The sequence below is a fragment of the Pipistrellus kuhlii genome, unplaced genomic scaffold, assembly GCF_014108245.1.
Source record: "Pipistrellus kuhlii isolate mPipKuh1 unplaced genomic scaffold, mPipKuh1.p scaffold_m20_p_13, whole genome shotgun sequence".
In the NCBI taxonomy this organism is placed as follows: Eukaryota; Metazoa; Chordata; class Mammalia; order Chiroptera; family Vespertilionidae; genus Pipistrellus; species Pipistrellus kuhlii.
The window spans coordinates 35238140-35260983 of NW_023425438.1; the positions used below are offsets into that span (position 1 = coordinate 35238140).

Consider the following 22844-nt stretch of genomic DNA (forward strand, 5'->3'; position numbering starts at 1 on the left):
GAAAAGATAGACTTGTGTTAAGATATGCCCAGGAATGTGAAAAGGCAAAAGCCAGCAGCCTGAATGAGCTTCTCTGTGTTTGTAAACTTGGGGCTGCACTGAAATCTCAGGTGCATCCTGCATGAGCATCAGGGTCCTCTGTAGGTGTCTCTTCTCCTTTGCTTCTGAATTCAGGGGCTAAAGAGTCCCTTACTCTGTCACAACCACATTGCTGATGCTGTGTTTTCACAAGAATGAAAGAGCATGGATACTCCACAGTTCTGTGCTGGCCACTGGTCTACTTTCATATGTAATCTTGGTGCTTTTTTTTTTTTTTTCAGGGAAAACTCGATGCCTTGTGGGTCCTGCTAAGGAAAGGATATGACCGCGTGTCCGTGATGCGTCCACAGCCAGGAGACACGGTAGGACTCAGAAATGGTGTCACACACAGTCATTGTCTGACTTCCTCTGTGTTTGTAGAGCTAGAATAACTCCAGGTAAACAAATCCAGCTGTTATCTCATGCGGTGACAAATCAGATACTAGTTTACCAAATAATGGGTTTTACAAGACATTGCCTTGACTTGCTTTTCTGAAAAGGATTTTGTCAGAACTAGGTTGGATTTAGCTTCCTACAACCAGAACTTAAGTTATAGGTACGGTAAGTGAATAAAGGGGGGCTGGTTCTGACGTTGGACCATCGCGGGAGAGAGGCCTGCTGCTCCTCACCACCCTGGGCGGGGGCGACAAACAGGACGCCAGAGCCACAAGATGGGGCAAGGGATCAGGGCCCACAGAAGAGTCCCCCCCATCTTCCAGCAGCAGGTGTTGGGCCCAAATGGTCCAGAATCATAGGAGTATTTCTGTCCTGGTAAGGATTTGTCCCAAAATTGTCTAGACCAAGCTTAGAGCATCTCCAATGAAAAGGAGTTAGAAAGCGAGGAGTCAGCAGAAACCTGAGTCTTCGTTTGATAAAGGAGGGAACGGAGGAGCTGAACCACTTGCCCTGTTCAGATCGTAGCAGCACTGGAAACAACCTCAGTTCTGCAGAAAACACATGGTTTTCATGTTCTCTTGTTAGAGACGGTCTCTCCTCATAAGTTTAACATAGCAAAAGCTTGGGACCAAATACTTCCTCAACTATCAGCAGCCTGCATCTCCTATTTCTTCTCAAGGAACCAGGCACATTCACCCAAAAGCACAATGAAGTGTCTGACTCAGCGCTCCCTTCAAATCAGGTGGAGCTGGGCTTGAATCCCTCTTCCTTTCTGGCTGGAAGTTAACTCCAGGCAAATCACTTAACCTCTCTGAACTTCATCTTTACAACATAGATGATGATAACTACTTCATAGTGTGATTGGTTGGAGAAGGTAGTATTTGTAAAGCATTTGGCCAATACTGAACACATAGTCATTTAACATGATTATGTACTTTATGTTTTTCTACAATCCATGGAAGGCTGATGCAAAAATTCAAGCCAAATTGCAACCAATGTGTATCAAACATACCCATATATTTGCCATGTCCACCCTTCAGCATGACACAACCAATAAAACATGAGAGCAGAACCTGTTAGGCAGGTTCCTCTCCTTCGCACCTGGTGACAATGGATGGTGTGTGGCTGAGGGGATACGGTCTAAACTTTAGACTCTAAAGTAGGGGTGTCGAACTCAATCAGAGAAGGGGCCAAAATCTAAAATCCAGCCTAAATCGCGGGCCGAATGGTTTACTGAACAGTCATAAACTGTCATTGTGATGGAAACGCAGCGGAGTGCAGTGATGACAGCGCAGTGCGGGCCACATTGCAAGGCCTGGTGGGACGGATTTGGCCCGCAGGCCTTGTGTTTGACACATGTGCTCTAAAGGGTCATAGTTTGTGCAAGCCACTGCCCAATTAGCTGTTCCTACTCTAGGTTGTGGCTGGGATGGCAGGCAAATATGGCATGAAAGAAACTGAGTCATAGAAATACTTGGCCACCTTGGCCCTTGTGACTTATGAAATTTGTATTTTGTCTATGGAGATCACCAAAAACACACTGCTAGAGCAAACTTTACAGTATGAGCCGAGGCCATAAACTTGACACTCAGGGTGGTATTTGGCCTTATAAGCTATACATCTAGTTTCTGTGGAAAATTTAAAAATCTTTAGCATACATGAGACTCATCTAACAGATTAAGAGAAAAAAACAGTAAGCAGCCTACACTCAGGGTCAGAAGTGCTATCTTTTGTGACAGAACAAGCCCATTTCAGAGCAGCTGAAAAACATCTCCACTGAGCAATCTGGCCAAAACAAATTCATAAACTGGGTCAACCTGAGAAGTGGGAGGGTTTGGAAAAAGGAGGGATGGAAAGATATATTATCATATGTAAGATATAAGAACCAACTGAAGAGGGGTGGGGAGGAGGAAGAGGAGGAGGCTGATGGATTAAATCCAGCAACAATGAATTTCCTCTAATGCATCACACCTAAATTAAATCACGTATTTACTACTTTTGAATGAAAGTTTGTATTAACATGTGAAGATAGTCTGTGTGCTTTTAAGAAACACAATAACACCTTGAATTATCATTATCCAATCACATGAAACAATAGATTTGAAGTCCAGGAGGTCAAAGAATTAGGACACTATTGACACAGGTCTGCCACAAAATTGTTATGGTTGCCCAGCCTACTTTCAGGTGGGCTTTTTTTATAGCACCCCTGCTAAAATTATAAGACACACAAGAGAAATAGATGCAGAGAATTGTGTCCCTATAATTATGACAATGGCCACAAACATCTTGATGTACATGCAAAGTTACATAAGATAGGTCACAGATTAGTTATGAACGAGAATTCAAAGTTGCCCTGTGACAACTCAGAGGCAAATGCCAGGGAAGGGAGGACTGTATTGTAGGACTGTCTATATGCTTTTTCTGTTTTGTTTTGTTTTGTTTTGCTTTACCTTAAGAAACTCTCAACAAATCTACATTACTTACAGGGTGAGGACTCTTGAGAATTCCTCAGCACTGATTTATGGGACTGACCACATTTTCCATAAACTTAAAATGACTGCATCTAGGCATGTGCTCATGAACAAGAGTCACAGATTCTGGACTTAAAACAAAACCAAAAATCACCTAATTACATTCTCAGTTTATTTCTAAATTCTTTCAAATGCACATAGACCTCACAGAAACCTGGCAATTCTTCTTTCTCAGTTCCTGTCTCCTCCACTCCTCCCATTAACCCACCCCAACCCCACAGATGCAGACTCTGTCTGCCCAACAAAGCTTTGAGGCTGCTGAAAGGGCTGAGCACCTACAGGACCCACCGCAGAGCAGATGGCTGGGGGAGGCCTGAGCTCAGAGCCACACCCTTTCCTGGGATGGGTGCCCACCTCCTCAGAGCTGTCCAAACCCCAGGTCAGGGAAAACATAAATGGGACCACAGCGGGAGACCTGAATGTTTTCTGTCCACCACCACCCATCTTGCTCTTTCTGCCTGAGGTGGGCTCACAATCCTGTTTCTCCTTAGAGCCCACCAGGAAGTCCCGGGCCAACATACTAGTAAAAGAGGAAGTGCCAGAAGAAACCACTTAACTAAGCAAACCAGCAACACATCTGATCCTAAAATTCAGAGTGCACTAAGCATATGGTATCCTTTGCTGAAACCATCCCTCACAACATGCTTCCGGTTCTTCGCCACCGCTGTGCTCTTTCTAAAACACAGATCTCAACATGCCATTCCAAGGCTTCAGATTTACAAAGATGAGGAAAAGGCACAGAATCCTTAGCTTGAGTAAGAAAGACCTCCCTTTCCATTTCATCTACAGCTTAACCCCAGGTTCCCTCATTACTCCATATCAGCCCTAGTCTCCCGGAATTGTTCACCATCCCTAAACATGCTTCTGAGTCTCTGTGCCTTTACATATTCTAATTTCTCTGCTGGAAATGCCTTTCCCGTCATCTCTGCCCAATAAACAATCCCCTTGGCAATGCTCTCATTGTCCCCTGTAAACACAAAGAGTTGCTGTTCAGACCCACGCTGTACAGGGGCTTTGCCGATGCAGAGTGCGTTTGAAGACTAGGCAACGTGTGGAAATGAGAGCCTGTGTCATGTGAGCATTTTCCAGGATGGTCCCCATGCCTTCCTACACACCTGGGCCACTCTTCAGGGTCAGAAGATGTGCTCACCTTTCACGGGCAAATGGCAGCAGGGGTGGGGAATGTTTACCTGAGAAAAACTGAAAGGCACCCTCAGAGCTTTTAACTCGGTCATTTCTTAGTCATCACATTATGTGTCCCATTTGGTGACCCTGTTTTTTTAAATCATTTAACCATATTCAAGGAATTAATTTTAAAGGAATTATCTTTGTTACCACGTATTCTGGTAAAATATTTTCATGACCATGTCATTTTCTATTGTCTATCTGTGACATAATATTTCTACCTGTCTTCTCTTTTAAATGGACATTTATTTCGAAATGTTTATTGTATAAATGAAGCTCTAATCAGTAACATTATTGTCAAATAGTGTGCACATTCATGAATGTTTCCTTAGAATAAGTGTCCAAAACAAGACAGCATGCAGAAGTTTAAAGCTTTGATAATATTGCCAGGTCCTGAAACCTAGGTTAACCCTCATGTCCACAGTTATCAAATGCTTATCTCCCCAGATGTTCACCAATATTATTAAATTTAGCTATTTGATAGGTGCTAATTTAATTTGCACCTAATTTATCATTGAGTTGGAACCATTCTTTTTTTTCTTTTTTCTTTTTTTTAAATATTATTTACTGATTTTGTACAGCGAGGAAGGGAGAGAGATAGAGTTAGAAACATCAATGAGAGAGAGTCATCGATCAGCTACCTCTTGCACACCCCCTACTGGGGGTATGCCTGCAACCAAGGTACATGCCCTTGACCGGAATCGAACCCGGGACCTTTCAGTCCCCAAGCCGATGCCCTATCCATTGAGCCAAACAGGTTTCGGCATGGAACCATTCTTTAAATGTGTGTGTGTGTTTTTTCTTTTGTCAATTGCATATACATGCCCTTGGCCAATTTTTTATTAGATATTTTAGAATTGGTTTTATATGTTATTCACTTAACCCATCTTTGCACATTTATTACTCAACTAGAGGCCCAGTGTATGAATTCATGCACAGGTGGGGTCACTTACCCTGGAGGGTGATTGGGTGATTGGGCTGACAGGGCCGCCAACTAGGGGAGGGACTACAGGAAGTTGGCTGGCCTCCAGAGGTTTGCTGTGGGAGTTCACTGACCACCGGGGGCAGCTCCTGCATTGAGCGTCTGCCCCATGGTAGTCAGTGCACATCTTATCAACTGGTCAGTCATCTGGTTGTCCTGTCGTAATGATCGCTTAGGCTTTTATATATAGAGAATTTTTTGAGAACTTATTATGTGTCAGACTTTGTGCCATGCATTATGTATACGATGCTTACCTTATGAAAGTTAGTCTAACATTATATAGAAAGCCATTTTTGTCATTTACCTTTTAACTTTTAAAAAATATTTTTAAGTTATTTATAATTTCATAATCTAATCTATTGACACAATTGGAGAATAACTGGCCTAACTTAAATCTAAATATTTAGCCCCAAACAGTTGCAGAGACATCCTTTCAACTGCAGACAGTTTGGTTCCTGGGTTACCAATTACAAATGCAGAAACATAAGGATCTTCACCACCTGTGGAATCCTGTGATTCTCCACCAGGTTGCAGGGTGTGGTCACCTGGGAGCTTTAAAGCACTGTTGCCAGGGCCCCACCCCAAAAGTTCTATTAAATTTGTCTGAGATAATGTCTGGACATTGGGGGTTTTTTAAACCTTCCCAGGTAATTCTAATGGGCAGCCAGGGGTGGGAAGCAATGATCTGGTCTAATTTCTTGTTTTTCATCCAGGGCAGCATCTTCTCTTTCCTTCTGGAAGTAATTTGAAGGCAACTCCCCATACTCTTTAGAAACAAGCAAAAGGGAAATGGCTGATTACAATCTCCATGTACTTTCAAGTCCCTCTCCTATCAAGAAGGTAGTTAACATAGCTTCTGGCTGCTCTATTATTGCTGCTCCCTGGGTAAAGAGGATGGAAATGAGAACATATAACTCTGACCTGTAGGTCTTTTCAGTCAATATATCAACCAGTTCAAACCCTCCCCGAGCATTTTTACCCCAACTCAAACCCCACTTCCCATCATGCGCTCTGGGAGAAAGCCACTGGGGTTGGATGTCTTCTTTGTTTTCTGCTCCTGGGTCTCTCCCAGATCTGGAACTGGGAGACTGGGTACATTCCATCACTATCAGCACAAACAAAAATCCTAAGGCACACTGAGCTTATTTTGCAAGGCTGGGCCTCCTTGCAATCAGAAGAGACCCAGGAAACACACACAAAAGTGAACATAAACAATGTTTGAAGCTCATCTGAAGCACAGGGGTTGTGAAATCCTCTCCCAGAGCTCAGCCTCAGGGCTTCTGCCTTCTGTGCAGCTGCTTCCAATAAGGGAGCCTCCAGTCACATGGGTACCAAGTCCTCCTACTGTCGCAGTAGTGATCTGGGCAAATTATCTCCAGGGGGAGAGAGCGCCCTCAGCCTGGTCCTTCAAAAGCAGATGAGACTTCTGTCACATAAGTGGACTCAGAGAAAGAGTCCTCTGTTTCTCTCTTTCTCTTTCCTTCCTCCACATTCTCTGCATTACCCCTTTCTCCTTCCTCCTTGACCTTGGATGTCTTCCTTCAGACAACTTTCATCAAATATCTATTGTGCTCCGGCTAAGAGCCCATCACTGGGCTGGGCACTAGGGACACCAATGAGAATAGGACTTAATTTTGGCTTCCTGGAGCTTGGTGTACGATCTGGAAGAGAAGCAGGTTGTTATAAAAACACAAACCCACTCACAATAACTTTGAGAATAACTATGATCTCCATTGAACAGAGTAGACACTAAGGCTCAAGGGAGGTTACTAACATTCTCAAGGACACACACTGGTAAGGGGTGAAGTTGAGGCTTGAATTCGGGACTCTCAGACTTGAAAGTGCACACTAGAGATTCCTTAAGCCTTTGAGGAATTCAACAAATAACGTGTTGAGCATTTTACTATGAGCCTAGCACCCTGTTGAGACTGGATCCTCACGGATTAATTAGCTGTGCCCCTGCCCTTGAGAAGCAGGAACAAATGGGCAAGTCCCCAAGCACAACCTCGTGTGAAAAGCCGTGGTGGAGCTGAGTATGTGAGATGTTGTGGATATGCCCAGGAAGGGCATGTCACCAGCCTTGGCTTCTAGAAGTGACGCTGAAACCAGAAGAAGAGTTGTGGAAGGAGGATATTCTGGTGAGAGGGAAGCTTAAGCAAGGATCCAAAGTGGGCCTGTGGCTCCTTTAGGGAGACACAGGAAGGATGTGTAGGAGATAGAGTGAAGCAGTGAGAGGAGGGAGTGTGGAGAGGAGGCAGCATGGAGATCTGGTCACGGGAGCCCACTCTAGGACAGTGGAGAATTACTGCAGGTGCTTTAAGTGGAGTGTGTCAGATGTGTGTTATAGAAAAGTCACTCTGACTGCAGTGTGGAGATGTTTGCAACAAGAGATGGTGGCAGCCTAAATGGAAGCAGTTGTGGGCAAGGAGGAAAGAGTCTGGATTCAAAAGATGTTAAGGAGACAGAATGAGTGGATGTGGAGGATGAGTGAGAGGGAGGTGTTAAAACCAGTTGTGTGTGTGTGTGTGTGTGTGTGTCTGTGTGTGTGTGTCTGTGTGTGTGTGTAGAAACAAACATTTACATTACATTTGAACTGCTCGTTTGTGAAACAACATCCACCTGGCCTAAGTACCAACATCAGCTTCCCAGCACCACCAAGCAATGTGGTGCCAAGTGATCATTGAGCATCCAGAATACACGAAACTGGTTGACATTCCATAGGAACTGAACCCACCAGAGGTAAGAATTCAGAAAGCACATTTTTTCCTGACCAGTGTGACTCACTTGATTGAGCGTCGTTCTGTGCACTGAGAGGTTGCCAGGGCACATGCCCAGTAAGGGGCATGCACGAGGCAGCCGATCAATGTTTCTATCTACCTCTCCCTTCCTCTCTCTCTCTCAAAAAAATTTTTTTAAATCAATAAAAACATATTTAAATCAGTGGTAACTAAAAGAATCAGTTATCCACAAATTGAAGTCTCTATGTGAAGATCAGTCTTTCTTTCCACAATAGACAGTAAGCTTTATGTTGACTTTTTACATTGAGGAAACAGAGATCGTCAAAGTGTCTATTAGTATCTGAGACTAGGTTATAATTCCCAAAAAAAATCTAGAGAGAAAGTCTAATTTGCTGGCCACTGTCTCCTGACCTTTTATAAATGTTTGTCAGAGTAGGTCATTTTTTTAAGGGGGGAAAAAAGCAAATTGTAGGAAATGTTCCTAGAGGGTGTGATGTATTTTGGCACTGCACCTTTTTGGATGTTTGAATTCCCAGTAGAATTTATTCGGTTCTCACCCTTGGAAACCTTTCCTCCACTATCTCATTGGAGAGTGAAATGAGTTTTTTAAATTCTTGGCTTATTTTCCTGAACTCAAACAAAATAAAAAGTTCAAGGCATCCTCTGTTCACAGCAAAAACCAAACTGTACCCAAAACCTGCCAAGTCAGTTTTCTTCAGAGAAGCCAAATCTAAAGTTGATGATGCAAAATATACCATCTTGAGATTTTTATTGCACCAACTTCTTTCCCCTCAGTAGGAGGTCTCTTTAAATAAATAAATAAATGTGGAGACAATTGATGTGGTTGAGGGCTCTTCCTCTTCCTTCCCTCCCTCTGCCTTTGAATCCTTCACATGCATACATATTCACACTCTCATCATTATCATCATCATCGTCGTCATCATTTTATAGTTTTTCTTTGGACTTACACATTTAAATTGCTTCATCTCTCAAACAGCTGCAGCAACAGAAGGTCAAATCTTAGTACCAAACTGCAAATAGCAAACAGAGGAGAAATAGAGGCTGAATGAGACAGAGTTGGGTAATAAATACACCCCTGTTCAGATACACTTACCTCATTTTTTCCTTCCAAACAGAATCAGGATTGAGGCAGGTAGGGCTTGGTTCTAGGGTAAAATTCACCCAAGTGCATAACGTATTGGGAAGTTTGCTACTTTGTTCAAATGTGCTGTTTATGTCTAGCCACTTGGCTGCAGTAGGCCTGTCCTCCAGCTGAGAGCATTGAGAAAGTTCATCTCTAGGGACAGTCCATGACTCTGGGATAGGACTCAATTGAGAATCACCCTTCCCCAGGCTGGCAGGAAGTTCTTTTCTGGCCTGAAAGTGTTTGGTTGAATCATAGAGAGCAAAATCTGACCTGGGAGATGGCCTTCCAGAATTCACAGTGTGGAAAAGAGCCAGCCTGATCTATATGCCCCCTTATCTTCTCTCAGAATCTCCATGACCATCCCACCTCAACCTGACATTCAGTGTCAGGAATGAATTGGTATTTCCACATAATTCCAGTCCCTTCATTTTACAGGTAAGGAAACTGAAGTCTAGACAGGTGATTGGGAGACTTGTGAGTACCTCCTAGTACATTTTCTCCTTTGTTCCCCATCACCACCTTATACTCTTTTTGCATGTTAGGGATACGAGGCTAAAATAATAAGGTCCCTGTTTTGTTCAAGGTCACAAAGGAAATTAGTAGAACTGGCAAGACCAAAACCCACCAGCCCTACACTGGCTGGCTCTCCTTGATTCCTATCCCCAGGCCAGCAGAAGAGGGTGAGCATTGTGAAGGGCCTTGATCTCTCAAGGAGAAGGTAGAACCAAACCCACCTTTGGAAGGTGGAGTTAGTTCTTGCCACCCAACCACCTCCTACCTGCTTGTATTTCCCAGCATCTTTGCATTTTCATACCCTGCCCAAGATGACATCATCACTGACACCCTCCCACTCTGGCCTGGCCTCCTGCACAGTGTGCTGTACTTTCAAATTACCTCATGTGTTTTTTATCTCCCTGATTCCACTTTTCCCTGCCTTCCCCTTAATTGCTAACAATGTGTCTAGGACAAGGTATACCCTAACTTTCAAAAAATAGGTTTTAGCTCCTACTCTACAGCAAGCACCAGTGAGGCAGGCAGTAGGGGTTTAGCATGAATGAGACAAGGTCCTGGACCTTGTGGACCTACATTGGAGCACTCAGAAAGGTGCTAAAATGCAACTCGATGTGATGAGTGGCATGGGGGGAGGAATTTGGGGTTCCCTAGGTACATAGAGCAAGATTTAACCCAGACTAAAGGGATCAGGGAAGACTTCCAAAAAGAAAAGATCATTTGGTTGAGACCTGGAGGAAGTGAGAAAAGGCCTTCTGGTGGGAAGGAAGGGCAGGTGTGAAGGCCCAGATGGGAGAGGAAGTGGAGAGAGGGAGAGGAGCACATCGACACACCACCTTCTCTCTCTGCCTTCTCCAATCTTTTGTCTACTCATAGCCTTCATCCTTCCCGTACTCAGAAGTTCCACTTCCTCCTAGGCCTTCCCCAGCCCCTGCTCATTATCCAGCTCCTCCTTCTTTCTGTGCTTATCGCTATTGCCACAAAGTTTAACACCATTTTAATTTAAAGTCAATACTGATTTTGTACTCCATGAACAAGCTGTGACTTAAAGAAAGGGACCATCCTCATACTTTCTTACCTTCACTCACAACACTGAAGCTTCATTTGTTTCCTTGTTTCAGGAATTATCTCTTCTTCTTCAACTCCCAGGTGGTCTCATCTGCTTGTGAACTTTTATAACGTTCCCTTCATTGACAACTGCACATTAGTAGTGGGCAAAGATGTCTCAATAAACCTTCTGCCTCTTTTTTTTTAAATATATTTTATTGATTTTTTACAGAGAGGAAGGGAGAGAGATAGAGAACCAGAAATGTCGATGAGAGAGAAACATCAACCAGCCGCCTCCTGCACACCCCCCACCGGGGATGTGCCCACAACCAATGTACATGCCCCTGACCGGAATCGAACCTGGGACCTTTCAGTCCACAGACCGACGCTCTACCACTGAGCCAAACCGGCTTCGGCACCTTCTGCCTCTTATAAACCAGAGAGCTCACAAAGTCTTCCAAGGGCATCTCTAGATAAATGAGGCTGATTAAAAGTTATCAACATGCTAAACATTTATTGCCATTTATACTTTTTATCTTTGCCATTTATTAATAACTTTAACTTTTTTAAAAAAATTGTTTGAAAATAGAAAGTGTAATAGAAAACAACTGTCTAAGACTTTACTAGTCTCTCTTTATAAATTCATCCTTATGGCATTTGTTTAATATTTTAGTGTTTTTCCATCGTTTCTTTTTGGCTAATAGCATCAAGAGCAAAGTGTTCAGAACCCACAGTGATGGCAGAGTTAGCTTTGGGCGTGTTCACTCCCCTAGCCTTCAGCACCTCTGCGTTCCTGTGTTCCCCCCCCCCCCAACATCTGGATTGAGTTGAATGGTGTGGCTCTAGCAGTTGGCATCTAGGCATTGGCCTCCATCCGTGGCATCGCTACTTTTCAAGGACTCTGTGGCTCTGACTTAGATACAAGCTCTAAATGGGAGTAAATATTGTGTGAGCTTTTCCATATTCTGTACTGCTCACTAAAGGTGATTTGTAACGGGAAACTCTTAAATGTCACAGAGCCTGGAAAATTGTACATCATAACAGACATCCATTCCCCTTAGTGGTGTAACTAAAAACAATGGGCCCACTGCAAAGGCCACTGTGGAAGCATCCCTCTGGTGTGCGAGACAGTGTTCCCCTTTTTTCTCTTTCTAGGAAGGGAAAGAGTTTTGACGAAGCAAGGTTGAGTGTCTTAGGCATGGAGGTAGAGAGAAATGGAAGGAGAGTGTGGTGGGAGCAAGCTTACTAGAGGTCATGAGGTCTTTGCCCCAAGGCTCCACCACATTTACAGGCCTACAGGATGCCGTGTGGTCCTAGAGGTCATGAGGACTTTGCCTCAAGGCTCCACCACATTTACAGGCCTACAGGATGCCGTGTGGTCCTAGAGGTCATGAGGTCTTTGCCTCAAGGCTCCACCACATTTACAGGCCTACAGGATGCCGTGTGGTCCTCCAGATATAGCCAAGGTAACTTGTGCTTATAGACAATAAGCACCTCTCCAAACCCAGAATAAGTGCACGGGAACCCCCCATGGCCCAGAGGCCCCACAGCAGCCCATCAGCTGCCTGCTTGTTCGGCACTAGATCCAACCTTGGCTTAAGGTTGTAAATGTGCTTGCTAATGGGTCAGAACAGTCACCTGGCATCAAGCCAACAACCCGCATGTCTACATCCATACTAGGCCACTCATAAGCAACATGGAGGGATACTTCCAAAGATTTCCCCTACCTTTGTGAAAACTCCCGTGTCATTCAGCTGCCCTACCGTGCCTTCAAATTGCTCTAGACTAGAGACTCTGATGCTGGAATGAATGTTCTGCCCCAGAATGTCATCCACAGCCAGGCTCTGATGTCTGCCCTTTATAAAACTCATCTAATTCATGCTCAAAACCTCCCAGACTAGGTAATATATTTATGTGCCCAAAAAAAAAGAACAATAATTTTGGGGCAAATTGACTGTAATAATTTTCCTGCTCTCTCTGGATAACGTGTTTAGTTAGTACTAGTCCATTTTCAAGTTTGGTTTTTATGTTATGACAACCATTTGGTCATTGAAATTCTCTGGCTTTGTAAACCATGGAACAAACTGTCCCTCCCTAAAGAAACACAGATTCCTGTAAATCTTCCCTCGAAATAGCGAGGATAGAGAAGGTCCTATCCTTTCTCCTCACTTTACCCAGTCAAAACATCATCGTGATGATTTTAAATGCATAATCTCCCTATCATTTCCAGAAAATAGATAAATGATAGATAGATAGAAAAATAGGTAGATGATAGATAGATAGATAGATAGATAGATAGATAGATAGATAGATGATAGAAGCAATTTTGAATAGTTTTACATGTCCTTGAAAGTCCATGAGATCAAAAGATAAAAGTACTTTTGTGACAGGAGTTTAAAGTCTTAAAAGAACTTTCTCTTAGGCTCTTCAGGGCTTTCCTCCATGTATAGAATAACAAACTCTAGGCAAGTTGGTGGGATTACAGATGGAGTCACATTTTTAAAAATTACTTTTGGCCTCTCCTTTTTTACTCCCAAAAGTAACAGAAGATGGTTTAATACCTTGAACACCTCAAAAGTAAAACCTACGCTTTCCAGTAAGGCAGCCACTAGCCACAGGTGAGTTGGAGCATTTGAAATGTGCTGGCTAGAAACGGATGTGCTGTAAGTACAAAATACACTGTGGGTTTTCAAACATGTAGTATGAAGGAACAGATGTAAAATATCTTTTTAGTAATGCTTATATTAGGTACATGTTGAAATAATGTGGATACACTGGGTTAAATTAGACATGTGATTAAAATTAATTTCACCCATTTCTTTTTACATTTACAAATGTGGCTACTAGAAAACTGGAAATCACCTTTTTACTGGACTGTGCCGGTCTAGAGTACTGGCCACTGTGGGAATAGGGAAAGTATGATTTTATTCAGGCCCTGAGTCCTCCAACCATTTTTATTTTGTGGACACAGTGAAAATTCCAGAAATTATGGGTCTCTGTACTCTTTCTTGATTTTCTATTAGGTCAACTATGACTTTGCCTTTCTGAGTCAATTCCAATCAGAAATTTTGTGTTCTTAGCTATAAGTCTTTCACGCTATAGGTGATTATTAGACGTTAGGGAGTGGCCCTGGCCAGTTTTTCTCAGTGGTTAGAGCTTTGAACCATAGAACGAAGGGTTGCAGGTTTGTCCCGGCCAAAGGCATGTACCTTGGTTGCAGGTTCAATCCCCGGCCTCAGTTGGGACACATGTGGGAAACAATCAATCGATATGTCTATGTGTCTCTGATATCAACGTTTCTCTTTCTCTCTCTCTCTCTCTCTCTCTCTCTCTCTCTCTCTCTCTCTTCCCTGCCCCTCCTCCTTCCCTTTCACTCTCTCTAAAATTTAATGGAGAAAATATCCTCAGTAAGGAATTTTTAAAAAGTTAAGGAATGGATGCCAATTCAGTTTAAGGAGCAAATTACTTAGAAGACTCTGCACCAGCCTTTCTTGCTGGTTTACTGTTTTTCTAATCCTGCCAATGATGTTATTGTTTGCTTCACCTACTTACACACCGAGCCTCCAGAAGAGCAGAAAATATCATAATTTTTGAGCATCCAGAAGATTATGCTAATTAGGCAATCAGAAAAGAAATATTGTCAGATGGCTCTCTTAACTCTCTGTGACCTGTTTACTGAACCCCACCCAGGGGTACTGATTGCTCTTTTTTCTGAACCCATAAGGTTTCATAGACAGCACACAATTTAGTGATGACCACTAAGTTTCTTTCTTTCCTCCAAGATAACTTTTCCTCCAAAATATCTGACAGTAAATCAGAGATAGACACTTGGCCTAGTCTTTTCAGTTTCTGCTTCCTCAAATCCATAATGCTCCCAGAAGTTATGTGGGGGGTGAGGGTGCATGCTTCTTTTTATAAAAGATTGCTTTATTCATGAACCTTGTTTCTTTCAGAAATCCCAAATCGATCAAAGTAACCCAACACTGAATAGTCAGGGACATCCTTTATTGTTATCTAAGCCTGTAGGAAGGTCTTTTTAAATCTAAGCCTCTAATTTAAATGGTTCTTGTTGACTCATCCAAGTTGTAAACAGTTCAAGAGTGGAGGAAGCAAAGGCCAGGCCAGCCCGCAAATGTTACTTGCTTGGTTGACTCAAACAGGTTTCAAAATTCTACTAAATGTAATCATATTGCTCAACGTCTTTTGGGTTGCAGTCTAGCAACACAAGTCTATTAATGGTCTGTTGTCTACTTTATTATGGCCATTCCTCTTTTTCAAACATCTGATGATTCTAGTCTACCTTCCCCTTCTCGCATTAGGAAGATTACTCTGCTGAATTGTTGATTTTGAAAAGGAGAGAATTTTGTGATTTGAAAAATGGGACATTTTTATCAGAGTTTCTGGTGTTGTAAGAGCTACAGTTAATGAGCAGGCAGTAGAAATCAATGATTAGTGTGCACTAGACTTGGGCAGGTGTTGAAATGTTCGCTAGTAGTTCAAGCTGCATTATTTACTGATTGGGAACTGACCCAAGACTGAAACGTAATGTTTGCTACCAGAGTTCTCGAAATCACAATATATAAAACCATGTTCCGAGTCACTACAATATTTGTGGTCTAGTTGGAAGCAGAAAGGGAACCCAAAGGAAAATAAGGAAGGTAGGAATTTGAATTGAATTCACGACCAATTTAAACTATACAAGCCTGCCTCTGGAGATAGTGAAATCCTCAGCATCATATTGAAAATATGTGCAGACTGTTTCATAATACAAGGTAAGTGAAAGTCTAAATGGACTTAAAAAGCAGCAATACATTGCAGAGTGGAGACTGCCAGACTTTAGAATTTATGGATCAATAAATTAAAGTAATAAATAATTGAGTAACTGATTTTTTTAAATATGCATGTTAGGGCTTTCTTTCTTTTTTTTTAGCTAATAAGCATTTAAAGAAGTCTCTCCTACTGCTTCTTCCCTCCATTGCCATCACAGGGAAAGACAGACTTGTAGGATTTTAAACTTTGTTCTAAGTTTTTGCACATTTATTGGATTATCTACTCTACTTTATCTTTGAAAAATTCCTGGAAAACATATATTATCCCCATTTTACCAAAAAGGAAGCTGGCTTCACTTGAGCAATACTAACTAGTATTTGCTAAGAATCTTGTACTTTGCAACTATTTTTACAGTGTTTCCACCAACAACCCTCGGATGTAGGTGTTCTCATTTCCATTTTACAGATGAGGAGGTTATCTTTTCAGAGGTCTCAAGATAAGTGGGAAAACTGTCATTTATTCATTCAAGACGTGTATTTGTTATGCTAAGCACTGGTGAGCCAAGAGGCCATGTCCATTCATAAAGCTTGCACTGTAGGGCTGGCTCCCAGCACCCAAGTGCTAAGTGCTATCCTGAGAAATCAATAGGGTGGTGGGATAGAAAGAGAAAGGATGATTAGCCTGTGAGGTCACAAGCCCTCTCTTCGGAGAGGTTGACATTGAAGAGTTGACATGGAAGGTGAGATCAAATGACAGGAAAGGACTGGCCACCTCAGGATCAGAGGACAAACAACTAGCACAAAACCCACAAGGCTGAGTGGAGGAAGTCAGCACCGTGGAGGAAGTCAGAAGCCAGTGCAGGGCAAGCTCAGTGGGAGATGGGAGGTCTGTGGGGCCAGAGAGAAAGGCAGGGGTCTTGGCAGGCAGGGCTCTAACCCAGGGATCAGGTTTTACTCTCAGCATAACATAAAGGATTCATGGAGTGGGGGTTAGAGGAGGAGCGTGATCTAACTGGCGCTCTACAAAGACTGCCCTTGGTGCGGTGGAAGAATCAACTGTAGGGAGGCCAGAGTGGAAGCCAGGTCGGTGAGGTGGCCATTGCAATAGTCCTGGGTGGCCCTGCGAGGGCAGAGCAGAAATGGTGAAGCATGGGTAGGTTCTGGAATGTTGTGGAGCTAGAACCCTTGAGACTGGCTGATGGAGGCCTTAGCTCCTTTGGCCTGATGGTCCCTCTAGCCCCATCCACCTCCCGCGGTGTCCTTCTCAGCACACTCTGCCCTGGGAAGTCTGATCCCTCTGAATGATGCCCAGAAAGAAGAATGAAAGTGGCAGATGGCAACTGTTGGTTGCCCCATTGTTTTGCCTTGTTAATTCATCACCTGCTTAGCTGTTAGCCTCTGGATTGTTCATGCTGACATCATGATGAATGAGGAGCCTCTAGCCTCGCTGTCCTCCAGAATCACTGCAGTGGAAAGAAAAGTGAACTGTCTGTTCTTTCTATGTCATTTGGGGGCTGGCAGAATGATGAGTCCATTGCATATTAATTTGCCCTGAAAAGCAGAAGAATGTAATGTCATATATGCCAGAAATCAGCATTTGCACCATGCACCCTGGGGCTCTGCATGGGACAGGCACTCCTGATTAGGGGACAAGGAGATGGGGAAGGAAAACTGTATTTAAGAACCAGATGGTGTGTCATAAAGTGCTGGTTTGCTGCTGACAGTAAGATGAAGAAGAGAGAGATCATGGGTGGAGGGGGCAAGCCGGAGGCCAGGGTTGGTCCACATAGACTGGGAGAGGAGGCATGACCTAAGCTTTTCCTTAGAGGATGCTCAGGCTTTGTCTAAACAAAGAGAAGGAGGGAGGATATAAGATCCGAAAGGGTTGCCAGTCAGCAAAAGTTTACATGTGCATGCATATGGATACGCAACTCCTTCTCCGGCCAAGGAAAACATTTTCTTGGCCTGTGCACTGAGCCTTCGCTAATACCCAAGGGCAATAAATGCTCTCAGTGCTCAGGAATGAGAACGCGCCCTTCCTCACCTACCAGCACAGCCAGACTCTTCCCGGGAAAACGGGGGGATCAACCTCGGAGCAGGTGTTTGGCCCGCCAGCACACACGCTCCACGCCCCCCCCCTCCCTCCCAGACGTGAGGTGGATTTTTTCCTCCACAGCAGTGAACTCTGCCCCCTCAGAATCCTTCACTGCCTCCCCCCTGCCTGCCCACACAAGGTGTGTTTTGCTGAACACTAATTCCACAGCTGCTCACAGGCATCCTACGTTTGGAAAATACCACGCTTACCAATGTTAAGCAGGTCTTTTTTCCCTCTGTGGGACTTCCAGGATGCTTTAATAAGCTGGTGGAGCCCTGACTGGTTTGGCTCAGTGGACAGAGCATCGGTCTGCGGACTGAAGGGTCCCAGGTTCGATTCCAGACAAGGGCATGTACCTTGGTTGCGGGCACATCCCCAGTTGGGGGTGTGCAGGAGGCAGCTGATCAATATTTCTTTCTCATTGATCTTTCTCTCTATCCTCTCCCTTCCTCTCTGTTAAAAAAATCATTAAAATATATATTTTTTAAAAATAGGCTGGTGGACCTTTGGAGAAAGGGAGACTTATTATATAGCATTTCCCAAACTTGGAAATGGCTCCTCTGTTTGTATAGAGCATCACCGGGCATTGGTGCTCTATGGAGTCATCAGGAAATGCTGGGCTAAGCAGGACTTCTCCCACCACCATGCACAGCCCACCTGACCCTGCCTGGCTCCCCATGAGCCCTACACGAAGCAGCCTGCCCTCAGAGGCACTGTTTCAGCAGATGTGCCTTTTGTATTCCTGCCTCTAGGCCTCCACTCACGCCCTGCTCTGGCCCACATTGTCCTGGCCTTTCCTCTCCTCTAGCTGTAATCCAACCCAAGTCCTATCCGCTCTGGAAGCTCTGGAGATGCCTCTGCCTCTGAGCCATCATCACATGCTTCTTGTCCCACTCGCTGAGCATTTCAGCGCTGGTTTCTACCCCTTCCCCCTCTTAATGCCGCACACGTGGCAGGTATTAAAGGCGAGGAGAGGCAGGAAGGAGAAAAAGGAGGAGGATGGGAAGAAGGAGGGAGAGGAAGAGGAGAGAGAGCATGGAGGTGACAAAGGGAAGGAGAACCCCCGGGACCTGAGACATGGTGCTTTGGTTGAATGTAGGTGGGTGGCCACGCCCGGGGAAAGCCCATTGGTCTCCTTGTGGGAAACAATGCATGAGGTCTCCTTCGGTGACTCGCTGAGGTGACCCGGGTCTGCCCACTGTGCTGAAGGCCAGCACCCATTTGTGGGCCATCAGTTTCAACTGGAGGTGCCATGCCTGAGCATGGGCAGCCGCTGTGACCCCTCGACCTCAGCCGGCTTAGTAACATAATCATTTCTATAATAATGACATTAGTAAGAAAACAGCATATGCACCCAATTCTTTGTTGTTTTTGTAGGACAAAGTAAATGAAGTACAAATTAACTTAATTAGTTAATTAATTGACCCTGAGCTAGTGCTATAAGAGGCCTGTGCCTCCCTTTTACCCAGGAAACCACCGACCAGCTTGAGCTGGGGCTGCAGCCTCAACTCTGCAGCCCAGCCTTCCCACCAGCCAGACGGTTCTGAGCGCTGCTTCTCGTGGCCAGGCGGTCTGTGCTCGCTCCATCAGCCCAAGGGCCAACTGCCTGAGATGGAGACACAAGAAACATTCCCACGTCTGCTTCATGCTTCCCACTCATACAAAAATGGCCCCCTGTTAAAAAAACCTGCTTCCTGAAGGGACCAGACCTGCTTTCTTTCCCTGTGCATTTCAAAAATGGCAAACATGTGGCATAGGCTGTCAACAAGGTTAAACACACATCTTCCCAACGAGCTAGCTCGTCTTTTGTAAAACAACAGCCGTTTCCATGGACGCAGTCACCTTTGGCAGCGGCCAGCGGCCCCGCCGGCGTCCCACCCTGGAAAAGCTCATCCTATGGAAACCCAGCTTGGCAGGCCCGCAGACCCCACCTCTGAGACTCCGTTAATGCCCGGATGTGCTTCGTGCATGTTGTGCACAAATCCCACGTCAGCGTGTCAGGCACCACCTCACTCAGGCTCCCAAATGCGGTTCAGGGAAGGAGCCCGGCTGCCAAGAGGCTGGGTTCCCATCAGCATGTCCTCGGGCTTTTACAAGTTACCAACCGATGACGATGCCCCAGGTGCCAACAGCCTTAGGAGGTGGGTGGGGGCACTGAACATTGGGCATAATGGGCCGATGTGGGTGTGGGAGAGAGGGTGGCCCTGCTTCTCCAGTCCCAGAGGACCCATGGTCTGGGGCAGTGGTGGGCAAACTCATCTGTCAACAGAGCCAAATATCAACAGTACAATGATTGAAATTTCTTTTGAGAACCAAATTTTTTAAACTTAAACATCTTCAAAACAGACTTATCCAGGCCGTGGTATTTTGTGGAAGAGCCACACTCAAGGGGCCAAAGAGCCGCACGTGGCTCAAGAGCCACAGTTTGCCAACCACAGGTCGGGGGGTGAGGCCTGAGCGAGGCTGAGCCAGAGCAAGAGAGCAGTCTGCACACTAAGTCACAGCCAGCCCCAGAGGAGAAAAAGAGCTGAGTGTGGATAAGACCTGAGGATCTGCAATAGCCACGCCTGGGCAGATGCCTGAGGCCTGTGAGGAGGAGGAAGAGAAAGTGATACTGGCGTTCCCACGCTCAGGGCGACCTCTTTCTCCCCCTCTGAGCTCTGGCACCTGGTTGTGGAGCAAGATCGAAATAAAACTTTGGTTTGTAGTTCGCTTTGCTCCTGCCACCAGGTACAAACTGGTTAGGCTGGATTAATGTTTGTCCCTCTCTTAGGTTTTAGGCAGGTTCTCAATCAAAATCACACTCACATTCAGTGGGTAGGAAGTCCAATATAAGAGAAGACTTCAAACCTCAAACCTGATCCAGTTCAATCTCCCTCTTCCCAGAGCTGGGATGGCCCCGTGGAAAGGAGGGGTGTGACTGTCTCTCCCCTATTCCTCCACTTCACTCTTCTCCCTCCCACCCCCATCTCAGCTTCTCAGCCAGTTTCTTGTGCCTCCTTGGCAGGGACAAGTGACAGGAGTAGGGAAAAAGGTAGATCTTCCTTGAGCTGTGACCATTAAGTTGGCTTTATGCTCTGTGGGCCCAGCATGGGTTTAATGCGGATTTCCCCCCCCCCCCCATGCAGTTTCTTTGTGGATCCTCTCTCCTGCCATTTGCTTGACATGGGCCATCTCTCCTTTTCCATTGCTTTCTCTTCCATTGGGGGGGTGGGGGGGAGAGAGAAGAGAGGAACATCGATGTGAGAGATCCATCAATTTCTTGCCTCCTGTAATCACCCAGACCGGGACCGGAAACAAACTTGCAACCCATGACCCTTCAGTGCAAGGTCCTTACACTCTAATCACTGAACACACCAGCCAGGGAACTGCTTACTTTATAGAGCTAGAAGGTATCTTAGATATCACCAGAGCCTGTGGTTTTTCAAATAGTTTTGAGCTAGAAAGAGAAATCCTTTCAATACAATCTTACCAGAAGCCCAATATGCAGAACAGATAAGTGAAGCTGATCTGGTAGATGGGCAGTAGACCAGGAGGCCAGCCACATGCACACAGTTTCCCCACAGTAGTCTCTGAGCCTCGCCCTCAGAATTCCCAAGTGCTTATGAACCACAGTGTGTCCTCAACCAACACCATGGTTGTCCTCAACCAACACCATGGCTAAGGGCTGGGCTCAAAGGTCAAAAGAAAATGAACAGAATTAGACCCCTCCCTTCTCTCCCCTCCATCAGGGATCCGACCTTGTTCCGTCCACTTCCCAAATGCCTCATCTATTCTGTAAATGTTTGCTAAATCAAAGAAAGAGCCCTTTCACGGGGTCACTAAAGACTTCCCATGAGTTTAAGATGACCAACAAATATTTACTAAGTGCTTGCTATATCCTTGACCTTGCTGTCATTGCCACATTCATCAGCACTCTTTGAATGCTGTTTGTTCGGCCTTCTTCTCTGAACCACCTAAATCTCAACTGAACAACCCACCCACACCCACACCCACACATGTCCATCTTTTCTCAAAGTGTGCTAGGAGCCGCCGTGTGGAGTGATTTGCTGAAATGCAGATAAATTACATCTGTCAGCCCCCATCTCTGAATCCAGTAAGACTTGCAGAAAAAATGAGGTTTGGCACAGCTCATTCCCTGCAAACCTTTGCTCACAAGGGTGACCACTGTTTCCTGTCTTTGGAACTTGTAAGCCATCTGTTTAATAATCTGCTTGAGCATCCTGCCAAGGACTGAGCTCCATCGCGCCAGTCAGCAGTTCCCACCGAAAGTGCCGCGGGCCTCCCGCCCCTGCTGCTGGCCCATGTTCAGGACACGGAAATGGCTCCTTTGTTCCTAATCTCTCTAGGTTTTCTCAGAGAGGATGGGCCACTGGCGTGTTACAAGAGCACGATATGGAGGATGGAGAGATCAACTTAGTGTAGTTATTCTTGCATCAACAATACCAATTCAGGGCTCAGGATCACTTTGCTGTGAGCCTAAGAACAGAGACTTCACAGTGAGGCACAGCGAGGTTTGAACTCAGCTCACCACACACTGGGTGATGTTGGTTAATTACCCTCTCTGAGCCTGCACCATGAGAAGGTTGTGAGGGTTCAACGCAATATTGTACCGGAAGCGCTCAGCACAGGGGCTGACATGTTACCATCATTGTTGTTATGAAAAGAAAATAACCCTAACCGAAACCAGTTTGGCTCAGTGGATAGAGCGTCAGCCTGCAGACTGAAGGGTCCCAGGTTCGATTCCGGTCAAGGGCATGTACCTTGGTTTCGGGCACATCCCCAGCAGGGGATATGCAAGAGGCAGTTGATCAATGTTTCTCTCTCATCAATGTTCCTGACTATTCCTCTCTCTTCCTCTCTGTAAAAAATTAATAAAATATATTTTTTTAAAAAGAAAAGAAAAGAACCTAATTGATCAACTGCTGCAGGTCAAGTGTAGGGACAAGGCAAGAAGGGCCTATGTGAGAGGCATACTTATTGGTTCACAATTTACTTATTTTTCTAGGCATTGCGAGGTATTCAGAAAGACCCTCTTCCCTCTGGTTTGGATTCTTCTGGAGAAGAAATCATGAGAAAATACCTGTCCCCTTTTAGTCACATGCTTGTGAACTTGCTGTCCTCGGGTCAGACTGAGGTCAAGAGGACTGGCTCCAAGCCAGTTCCTACAGCTACTTTTCAAGGCCACACAGGTTACCCTGTGGGCAGGTTCTTCGGGGAGACTTCTAACGTGGAGCAACTCAGCCTCTGAGCATTCTGAAGAAGACAAAGAGGAGCCAGGCGGGAGGTCCCTCAAAAGAACCATGTGAACCCCGGAGGCAGAGGTTATGACAGCCTGCGCATCCAGCCCTCATGGGGAAACGGCA

At 45.0% G+C, this 22844-nt stretch overlaps 1 protein-coding gene across 1 annotated transcript in view; it reads left to right on the top strand.

The window, feature by feature from the left end:
* The window catches only part of ANTXR1 (ANTXR cell adhesion molecule 1), a 206561-nt gene that overhangs the window by 159869 nt on the left and 23848 nt on the right, over positions 1–22844 (top strand). Inside the window, exon 17 of the mRNA XM_036435582.2 lies at positions 321–401. Within this exon, the coding sequence (XP_036291475.1) occupies positions 321–401 (81 nt within the window). The remainder of the gene's footprint in view (positions 1–320; positions 402–22844) is intronic.